General features: G+C 40.2%; 1 protein-coding gene and 1 pseudogene across 7 annotated transcripts in view; one reads left to right on the forward strand and one right to left on the reverse strand.

Annotated features, from left to right (window-relative positions):
• LOC133747049 (adenomatous polyposis coli protein 2-like) overlaps positions 1–11,528 on the reverse strand; it is an 834,579-nt pseudogene that overhangs the window by 383,353 nt on the left and 439,698 nt on the right.
• The window catches only part of LOC133747332 (zinc finger protein ZFP2-like), a 48,636-nt gene that overhangs the window by 34,269 nt on the left and 2,839 nt on the right, over positions 1–11,528 (forward strand). For all 7 annotated transcript variants that reach the window (XM_062175725.1, XM_062175726.1, XM_062175723.1 and 4 more), the window contains 2 exons: positions 9,327–9,453; positions 9,699–9,791. In XM_062175725.1, coding sequence (XP_062031709.1) covers positions 9,330–9,453; positions 9,699–9,791 — 217 coding nt within the window. In that variant the 5' untranslated portion in view covers positions 9,327–9,329. The remainder of the gene's footprint in view (positions 1–9,326; positions 9,454–9,698; positions 9,792–11,528) is intronic.

An 11,528-nucleotide genomic window follows, 5' to 3' on the forward strand; every position in this document is an offset into this window, starting at 1 on the left:
GAAGTCAGTGGAAAATGGTTCAAGTACTTTGGCCCCTGCGCTCATGTGGGAAACCCTGGAGAAACTACTGGCTCCTTGCTTCAGATCAGCCCAGCTCCAGGCATTGTGGTCATTTGGACTCAATTACATATTTCTTTTATGAGGATTTTTGCATCTATGTTCATCACAGATATGTTTCTTTCTTTTTTAAAAAATTTTAACTCTACTTACAGGTAGAGTTACAGAAAGTGAGAGAGAGAGACAGGGAGAAAGATCCTCTCTTCACTGCCTCACTCACCAAATGGCCGCAATGGCCGGATCTGTTCTGACCTGAAGTCAGGAGCCAGATGCCTCTTCCTGGTCTCTCAAGCAGGTGTAGGGGCCCAGGCACTTGGGCCATCCTCCACTGCCCTCCCTGCCAGAGCATAGAGCTGGACTGCAAGAGGAGCAACTGGGACCAGAACCAGCACCCACATGGGATGCCAGATCTGCAGGTGGAGGATCAACCCAGTGTGCCATGACACCGGCCCTCATCAGGGATATTTTTCTATAGTTTTCTTTTTCCACTGTATCTTTTTCTAGTTTAAGAATCAAGGTGATGCAGGCTTAATAGAAGGAGTTTGAGAGGATTGTCTCTCTTTCAATTGTTTTGAATAGTTTGAGAAGAAATGGAATCAGTTCTTCTTTAAAAGTCTGGAAGAATTCAATAATGAGGCTGTCTGATCCTGGACTTTTCTTTGTTGGGAGGGTCTTTATTACTCATCCAATCTCTGTCTTGGTTTTTGCTTTATTTAGCTTTTCTATGTGTCTTTATGACTAAATTTTGGTATATTGTGTATGTCCAGGAATCTGTTCATTTTTTTCCTCTAGGTTTTCCAATTTGTTAGCCATCACAACAGATGCCCACATCCTATATTGCAGTGCTAATCTGAGTTTTGGGTATTCCACTTCCAAATCTGTTTCATGTTAATATCCCCAGGAAGCAATGGATGATGGCTCAAATCCTTTGATTCCTGTCATCTAATTTGGAGAACTGTAACCTAAATGGGGACTTGAGAACCTGGTCTTGCATAGTTGTTGTAGCCATGTAGAAAGTGAACCAGCAGATGGGAGATCTCTCTGCTTCTCTTTCCCTCTTTCTTTGTCTCTGCCTTTTTTATCATATTAAAATATTTAATTATTTATTTGAGTTACAGAGAAAGGGAGAGACAGAAATCTAACATTACCTGATTCATTTTTAAGATGACTTCAATAGCCAGAGTGTGGCCAGGTTGAAGCCAGGAGCTTCTCCTCCAATGTGTGTGGCAGCAGCCCGGCACTTGGCCCATCTTCCACTGTTTTTTCAGTCCATTGGCAGGGAGCTGGATCAGAAGTGGAATAGCTGTTACTTGAACTGGTGCACATACAGGATTGCCAGTGTAACAGATAGCAGCTTTGTCCACTGCACTACACCACCAGCTCCTCTTTCTGCCTTTTGAATAAATAAATCTTTTGAAAAAGAACTTCAGGTAGTAAAAGTCATCGTGACTGAGCAATGGCAGATTGATTGAAGTGATCTACTTTTTTAAAGATTTATTTATATATTTGAAAGGCAGCACTACAAAGAGAGAGTGGGAGAGATTGATCTTCCTCCTCAAATGACTGCAATGACTGTGGCTAGGCCAGACTGATGTCAGGAGCCAGGGGCTTCTTTCAGTCTCTTACACGGGTACAGGAGCCCCAATGTTTGAGTCATCCTGTGCTGCTTTTCCAGACACATTAGCAGGGAACTGGATCAGTTTGGAGCATTAATGTCTATGATACTCTCCTTGCAGTTAAAGAATTTGGAATCCATTTTGATTATGGGTGGGCCAAGTACAACAGCTTCCAATCGTCCAAGGTTTGGACCTGATGGGTTCTGAGAAATTTTGTTAAAATAGTTATCAATAATAACTCTCAGTTTAAGCTTTTCTTACCAAATTTTCATGTTTGCTGATGTTAACATCTATGGGAAAATTGGGTCTCTGGATTGCAACCAATGAAAGCATCCAGACTAACAGTAAATAAGGTCAATAGTCAGCAGAATGGTGTCCAGCTGAACTTAAATAGCTTTTCTTGTTTGGTAGAGGGGTAACCTCCTGCATTATACTGACATACTGACATAGAGAGTAGATATTGGAGCCTGTCCCTTTTGCCAAATGGAGAATGCCATGTTTTGGTTCCTTTTATATATATATATATATATATATATATATATATATATACACATAGACATATATACATATACATATATATATATACACACACACATACATACACACAGATTTTATTTATTTATTTGACAGGTGTAGTTACAGATAGTGAGAGAAAGAGACAGAGAGAAAGGTCTTCCATATGCTCGTTTACTCCCCTAATGACTGCAATGGCTAGAGTTGGGCCAATCCAAGCTAGGAGCTTCCAGGTCTCCCACATTTTTGCAGGGACCGAAGCACTTGGACCATCTTCTACTGCTTTCCCAGGCTATTGCAGAGAGCTGCATGGGAAGAGGAGAAATGGGGACTAGAACTGGTGCACATATTGGGTGCTGGCACTGCAGGTAAAGGATTACACCACTGCACCACAGTGCTGACCACAGTCTATCATTAATTAAGGACACCTCAGTAACCATGCTCAGGTTTTACTGTCCTATATTCATGGCCAAAGTCCTAGCAGACAACATAGTTTGGAGAATCGTAAGCACAAGTTGTGTAGGAGACTTCATTTCTCATACAGCACAGTTAATAACAAGGTTCCAAGAGGCGAAATTACTTGCACCATAGTCTTTGACAACTAATGAACATCACAGGTGATCTAGAGAATTTAGGTTTGTGAGCCCCTAGAGGGAAAAAGTCACTGAGAACACAAGGACAGTGCCTAGAGTTTATTTTGATGGATTTTAGCCCCTTTCATTGGAGGGAGGCCCAAAGAAGCTGGACTGATTTGTATACCTCAGAAGTGTCTTTTCAAGGTGAAGGCAAACTGAGACTGAGGGGCTTTTGGAAAAACTTTGAACAAAACACATTTGCCATACTTGGTTAAGACACAGCATTTATCTATTGAGATGCATCAGATATGTTAACATTAGCTATAAGGTACAGTGGACATGGTGGATGGCATATAGCAATATGATTTTAGTAATCTATCATGAGGTGCTATTTTTTTACTGGATTTAGCAGGTATAATTGGGCTACCTAATGGGGTATAGCTTGAATAATCACCTTTCTGTTAAATAAATCTGAGGTAGTAAATGTTAGTATATGAAGACATTGAGTTTTCTTTTATTGGTCCTTCTTGGTTATTTTAATCTGGGATCTGCAAATTCTCATTTTCTCTAGCCAAATTGTAACTTAAAAACTTTATTTTATTACGCATCATGTTGGACTAACTTTGCCACTTCTGGGATTTTTTTTAGTACATCTGACAACTGGAAATTTAGACAATAGTATAGTACCAAGTAAAGTACTTATTTTTCTTCTGATACATATTTTGAAATTCTTCTAAAATTCCTATTGAGTACTCTTGTTAAATTTATTTGCACCCCTGGTTAAGACTTATTGGAGCCACTCTACTGATTACATCTATGAAACTTTGTTAATAAATGCATATAGAACCTGGGAAAGTTGATTTATATCTTATGCTGTAGAGACATAAGACAGAACATCTTTTTTATCTTTTTCAATTATATAATTTAAAAATGAATTTTAGATTTTCAATAGGATCAAATTGTGTACTTTTCAGAAATGTATACATGCAGACAACTATAATTTATGCATTTTACATTTTCCTTCTTTAGATTTTTAAAAAGCTTTACTGAAATTGCTGCTGTGATATAGCAGGTCAAGCCCAGCTCTGGCCATTGCGGCCAGTTGGGAGTGAACCAGTGGGTGGAAGGCATCTCTGTCAATGCTTCTCCCTATCTATAACTCTTACTCTCAGATAAATAAAGAAATCCTGTAAATATTTAAAAATAAAAAATAAGGAAGACTGACCTCCCTCGAGTTGCAGAATAAAGTCACTGAAAGGTAATTACCAGCTCAGAGATGATACAGGAATTTGAACAGCACAATTCAGACATTATATCTAGTAAAAATTGACCAATAGCTGTGGGCCAAAAGTCAGTGCCCCATGACACTACCACTCAAGTCATAATTTCATGTCCATTCTCACTTATACAGGAAAAGGAGTAAAAGCAGGAAGTCCATGGCATCCCTTTATCTGTCTCTGGGCCTAATTTGTGGGAGAAACCACAAATTAAGTTCAGATCTCAAAAAAATAAAGTTTTGTTAAATACTTAACTAAATGGAGTGATTCATAGATGAATTTCAGGAACTTTTGGGTAAAGAATTACCAGGTAGTGCAATTTCAATTATTCATGAACATTTTAGAAGGCACTCACCCCAATTTCCAGCCATTTTAATACACTGAATAGATTCAAATAATTTTCCTCACTGCAAAATATGATGCATTGATGGGTGAAAAAATGTTTTAGTAGGTAAGATCAAGCATCATTTTAAAAAATTAAAAATGAGTTGTTGAGGAACATTAGTTTCTTCGAATATTTTAAGTTAAAAAAATTCTTGGAGTCTTTTCCTGAGTATCTGTAAGAAGTATATATTTAGGGGGCTGGTGCTTTGGTGCAGCAGGTAAAAGCCCTGGCCTGCAGTGCTGGCATCCCATATTGGCCCTGATTCCAATCCCAGCTGCTCCACTTCTGAACCAGCTCTCTGGTATGGCCTGGGAAAGCAGTGGAAGATGGCTCATGTCCATGGGCCCCTGCAGCTGCACAGGAGACCAAGTAGAAGTTTCCATTCCTGGCTTTGGATAGCTCAGCTCTGGTTGTTGCAGCCATTTGGGGGGTGAATTAGCAGGTGGGAGACCTCTCTCTCTTGCTCTAGCTCTCTCTGTATCTCTGTCTTTCAAATAGATAAAATAAGTCATAAAAAATATGTGAGGTTTTTAGAACCATATTTTAATTATGAGATTTAAAAATAACAATAAATTTAATGACAATTGCCAAGAATTCTTTCCATATTTGAATTTCTCCACTTATACTATGTTTCTTTCAGATGTAAATATGTCAAACCAAGAATTACTGAGGAATTGGATAATTATGTGGGTATCTCATGTGGTCAGGAAAGTTCTGGTATATCCCCTCTGTGTCCCAGGAGGCTGATTTTCCAGCTGATATATGGATCATCTTCATTTCTTCCTACTGCAGGCATGCATTGGTATCTGGGAATCTAGCGTCATCTGCCCATGATGTCAGCAGGTCAGGACCATGGGAAATCTCCTCTGGCCTCCTTCTCAGCATGTGCCATTCCAACCACTCCCACCATCTTCACAGAATTCCTGACCCCTGGGGCTTTCCTCATATGCTCAAGAGCTGTGTGGTTGGTTTCTGTGTCTGTGGGTGTTAGTGTGAGGGTGAAAGGAACCTTGGAGAGCAGGACAGGTGTCTGTCTCTTGGTGGCATAGGTGACAGCCATAGATCTGAGGTGTTAAGTCAGGTATTCAGGTGCACCCTGTAGATCTTGGCTGGTCGAGGAAGAGACACCAGTGGCACAGCCTCAGTTCTGGAGCTGGAGAAAGGGTGAATTTTTATTAACATATTTTAGAAAGTTGAAATTTTAAGGAATTTTTTGTCAGAAAATGCTGCACTGAAAGAAGACTGGAGAAAAGGTGAATAAGGTTGAGATTTTAAGGATTTTTTTGGTCAGAAATTGGTGCACTGAAAGAAGACCAATGTGTCTCCAGGTGTACAGAGTACAGTTCTAAAAATTCTGTAGGAAGTCTGTCTCATCCAAGACGGCAATGGGATGGAGCTGGGGGTTCAGGCCATTTGGGATGAAATGTGTGTGGGTGAATGTCTATTGCACCTCTGTCACTATTTACCTATCTGTAAGATTAGCGCTACTAGTGAAATGTCCCTGCATTCCCTGAGAAATCCTCGTGAGGTGTGTGCAGGCTGACTTACACTATGTGGCAATTGCAATTTTGGGGTTTCATGGTATATCATCTTCTAGTAAAATTTCTGTTTTCCTGCATTGTGTAGCCTGCCTTGCACTACTCTTTCAAGGTTACAGAACTTTATACAAGACCTAGTTTGCAAAAATGTGGAAGTTTGGATACTCTGTGACAATCCCGTTTGCAGAGAGAGAGATGTCTTCCATTTGCTGATTTACTCTCCAACTGGCCACAATGGCCAGAGCTGCACCAATCCAAAGCCAGGATCCAAGAGCTTCTTCCAGGTCTCCCAAGCAGGTGCAGAGGCCAAAGGACTTGGGCCAACTTTTACTGTTTACACAGGCCATAGCAGAGAACTGGAACTGAAGTAGAACAGCTGGGATTTGAACTTGCACCCATATGGGATACAGGCAGCTGCTTTACCTTTTAAGCCACAGTGCCAGTCCCCAAAATAACTTTCATTAGTGTAAATTTTACTGAACATAGTTTATTTGAACAATAACTAAGTTTTATTGTTTTTTGTTGTTACATTGTCATTTAATAAAATTTTGGCAATGCTTTCATTAAAGCAATGATAACTTCTGGTTAATCTCTGCCACTTAATAGAGGTGGGGGCACTTGCCTATATATTTCCATGTTTAAACGTTTATTCCTCCATGGTGAAGTTGACATTTTCTCTATTTATATATTCAAGATTCTTTATTCATTTTACCATTCCTTTTTCTACAGTGTAATGTAGAAGGAAAGATGAGAAATTTTCTTTTAAATCCTTGCATTCACGTTTTCTTCCAGGTATGGTTCAGGGCACCTCCTGATATTTCAAAAAGCAAAGAAAATTAATACATCACCTGCAAATTGTGTGCTTTTTAAAACATATTTATTTTATACATTTGAAAGACAGAGTCACAGAGAGTGATAGAGAAAGAGAGCAAGAGAGAGACAGAGAGAATCTTTTATCTGCTGGTTCATTCCCCAAAAGGCCACAATGGTCAGAGCTGAGACAATCTAAACCCAAGAGGCAGGAGATTCTTCTGTGTTTCCCACATAGTTGCAGGGGTCCATGCACTTGAGTCATCCTCCAGTACTTTCCCAGTCATATTAGCAGGAGCTGTATCTGAGGTAGAGAAGCTGGGACTCAAACTGGCACTCACATGGGATGCTGGCTCTGCGGGCTGGGGCTTTAACCCACTGGGCGATCACACTGGCCCCTGTAAGTGGTTTTTTTATTCCCCAACTTGCTGTCAGTTTTCTTTTTAGATTAATAATAATTTATTAATGGAAATGGATAAAGGAAGAGGAATTTTATTCTCAGGGAATATATAAAAACAAGATGAATGGTGAATATGTCATGGCTGTGAAGCATTGCAGTTATCCAAGATAAGGCAGTTTTGTCACTCACCTTTCTGTTGCCATAGCAAAATATATATTTGTTATATGATTTCAGTTGAAGCTTCAAGGACAATATTCTAAATTTTGGGGTCATGATGTCCAATAGAGTCTTTAGTGTTATACAGATGATGTAGTGGGCAGTGTTTTAGTGCCACCCTGGAAGTAAACACTTAACATTCTGCAAGGGAAAGAGTTACCTAGGGCTAAAACACAAATCAGTTGCATTTATTTTTAATTGTTAGAGCAATGCAGTCCTTAATAGTTTGAGGAGATGAACTTGATCCTGAGCTAGGACGATGTCGGGAAAATAATCTACTGCAGGTTCTTTTATGTTTTAAGATTTTTTAAAAAGATTTATTTTTTATTTATTTGAAAATCAGAGTTACACAGAGAGAGGAGAGGCAGAGAGAAAGAGGGAGAAGAGAGATCTTGCATTCAACAGTTCACTCTCCAATTGGTTGCAATGGCTGGGCTGCACTGATCTAAAGCCAGGAGCCAGGAGCTTCTTCTGGGTCTCCCACATGGGTTCAAGGGCCCAAGGATTTGGGCCTTCTTCTACTGCTTTCCCAGGTCATAGCAGAGAGCTGGATCAGAAGTAGAGCAGCTGGGTCTCAAAACGGTGCTCATATGGGATGCCGGTTTTTTAAGCCAGGGCATTAACCTACTGTGCCACAGTGCCAGCCCCAAGATTTATTTATTAACTTATTTGAAAGGCAGAGTAATAGAGATAGGGAGATATGGGTAGTGAGAAAGAGATATCTTCCATCTACTGGTTCATTCAACAAATGGACACAATGGTTGGCCAGGCCAAAGCCAGGAGTCTGGAACTCTATCTGGGTCTCCCATAACCATGGAAGTGGCCCAAATACTCAGGCCATCTTTCACTGCTCTTTCAGGCACTTTAGCAGGGAACTCAATTGGAAGTGGAGCACCAAGGACTCAAATTGTTTGTTCACATGGGATGCCTGAATTGCAGGTGGAGACTTACCTGCTGCACCACAATGCTGGTGCCTACTGCAGGTTCTCAAACAAATCTCTCTGTATTCCCCTCAGTCACAAATGCAGATTATACTGCAGAATTTCTCAGGTTCTGTTCTTGGGTAAATAACTCCACTGCTTTTACTTTAATTTGTTATAATGTTATTTCAGTTCTTTAAATGTTTATGAGTAGAATAATTATAGAAAAAGCCAAAGCTGCTTTCTATTCTTTCTTGAATCTCCTCCCTTATTTTCAAATATTTATGAGCTTGGTAGAGAAAGAAGTTGATGGTGTGAGAGAAAGCTAGAGAGCTCCCATGTACTTCTTCACTGCCTAAATAATCATATCAAGCAGGGATGGGGCACAACTGAAGCCAAGAGTCAGGAATGGAATCTAGGCCTCCTTCTTGGTTGGCATCACCATTGCTTCCCCTGTTCTGCATTAGCCGGGAGCTGGAAACCAGAGCTGGCACTGAAATCCAACTTTGGAAATTTGATGTAGAGAGAATATCTGAGCTGGCATCATAAACACTAAGTTAAAGTCCTACTGTCTCTTTTAAAATATTTTTTTCTCTGCCATAATTGCATTGACTGTGTACAGTATTTTCCTGGAAACTCTTCACTGTTCAATCCCTTCATAACTTCCCTGATGGTTTCTTGTCTTTTTCCCTGAATACTTCTACATTCTTCTGAACATTGCTCATTCCAGAGTGACTTTTGTCCCCCTTTCAGCCTACTGTGCAAATACCCTTGACATAGTCTGGCCTTTGTGAACAGAAATTCCTGTTTCCCTCCAGCTTGGGCATTTTTCACAGCCTTTATACCATAGGTTTGATCCCCTGCTGAATGCTTCTGTGAGGCTGTCCAAATGCTCAACCAATCTAAAATGAAATGGCATTCTTGCTTCTTCTTCCTCCATACCCATGTAGAAGATATACAACTGCCATTGTTTGTTATATGACAGAGTAGACATGTTAACCAGGAGTGTTCTATCCCAGGTGATGATAGCATTTGAAGACCTGGCTGTGTTCTTTACCTGGGAGGAATGGCAGAACATGAACCAAGCTCAGAAAATCCTGTACAGGGATGTGATGCTGGAGACCTACAGCAGCCTGTTCTCCCTGGGTAAGTGTCACTCTTCACATGCCCAATGGTAACATTTTCTCGCTATTTGACAAATAAGTGAGCACTATTCATAAAGTTTAATGAGGGACAGGTATAGAATTTGAGTCCATGAAGAATCTGAATATCTACCACCTGGGAAGGATTTCAAATTGGAACATTTGTTGCATAGCTTCTGGACCAAGCTGTACTTCTTTAATTAACCCAAGATAGTGATTTCACAAAGTCTACATTGTTTCCATTAATAGGGTACTGCATGACCAAACCTGACTTGATCTTCAAGTTGGAGCAAGGAGCAGAGCCCTGGATGGGGGAAGAATGCCTACATCAGAGCCTTCCAGGTCAGTCTGCACATAACGGGCAGGGAGGCCAAAGTAGAAGCAGTGCAGCAGATATTGACTGGTGTTCTTTCCATGATTTTTTCCCAAGTCTTACTCCTGAAGACAGCTGGTCTTGTGATTCAGACACAGACATTCTACAGTATCTATGGAGATCAGTATCTCTGGTAAAGGCAAGGAAATGAAGTTTTATGTGAAAATCAACAACTGATGAAAAACCTCCAGAAACTCAAATTATCACAGAGGAGTGTTTATAGAAAGAAACAAGAGGAGGTAACCAGGGCTGACGTCTGCACAATGAGTTAGAAATCAATTTTCAATAATTGAGCAGACTCTGGATTGCAGAAACAAATTATTTAAACTGGTGGGAATGTATAGCCAAGGTGGTATATTGGGACTTTCTGTAACTGTTGCAGTTCAAAGAAGCTGAGGATGTCAGGTTTCCTTAGAAATATGGGGAAACTGTAAGAGTGCAGATAAAACAGAGAATTTCATTAGAAAAATTTCACAAATGCTGTTTCCCTGGGAAGACAGAACATGAGACAACCACATATTCAAATCTTGTCCCATGAATGTGATCCTTCTTAGAGTATAGACACATTTCACTCTTTACCTTCAAGGAAATGATCTAGTAAAACGTCCCCATATTTATGGTTGAAATATCACAGAAGTATAAAACCCACAATTTTTCTAAAATTGAAAAAGGGGCTTGCACTGTGGCTCACTTGGTTAATCCTCCCCCTGCAGTGCCGGCATCCCATATGGGCCCTGGGTTCTAGTCCCAGTTGCTCCTCTTCCAGTCCAGCTTTCTGCTGTGGCCCAGGAGGGCAGTGGAGGATGGCCCAAATGCTTGGGCCCCTGCACCTACAAAGGAGATAAGGAGGAAGCAACTGGCTCCTGGCTTTGGATTGGCATAGTTCCAACCGTATTTGCCATTTGAGGGGTGAGCCAATGGAAGGAAGATCTTTGTCTCTGTCTCTGTCTAACTCTGACAAATAAATAAATAAATAAAAATACATTTAAAAATGGACAGGGAAAAATTGGTTTCTAGATTACAGATGAATATATTTATTAAATATTAGTCCATTCTGTGAAGTCTTATTCATTTTTGTGAAAGTAGAAAGAGGGAGAAACAGTGAGAAATATATTTTCTATTTAACTCCCCAAATACTAGCAACAGTTATGACTAATCTGAAGCCAGAAGCCTGGAATTTCACCTACTCATCTCTATCACAGGGTCCCAAGCACATGAACCATTATCTGCTGCTTCCCAGTATATATTATCCCAGAGCTGTATTGGAAGCAGAGTAGCCTCGGCTTAAACTGGCACTGTTTTGAGATACAGGCATCTCAAGCAGTGACTTAAGAGATCTTACCACAAAAACCACTCAATCATACTTGAAAAAAATTCTGTTAGTAAACAGGATCATGGATGAACATTGGAAAATCTATGGATACAATTTAATATATTAATGTATTATGGAGAAAACCTGTATATTCATAAATATGTATCTTCTAATCATTTTGTTAAAATTTTATGATGGAATGAGCATATGAGCCTGAGCCATTCTCCCTCATTGCTCAAAGGATATAAACTTTGGAATGTATTCCTTGCCCTTGAAACTCAGTTGGGTCTCACAGCCTATTGCCTTCATACCCCACCCTGCATTATTTTCCAGGTTCCCAAGACCCCCCACCCAGTTCCTGGAATTCCCCTCCACTGCTGCCCACTACCCCCAT

Source organism: Lepus europaeus, chromosome 18 (genome assembly GCF_033115175.1).
Source record: "Lepus europaeus isolate LE1 chromosome 18, mLepTim1.pri, whole genome shotgun sequence".
NCBI lineage: Eukaryota > Metazoa > Chordata > Mammalia > Lagomorpha > Leporidae > Lepus > Lepus europaeus.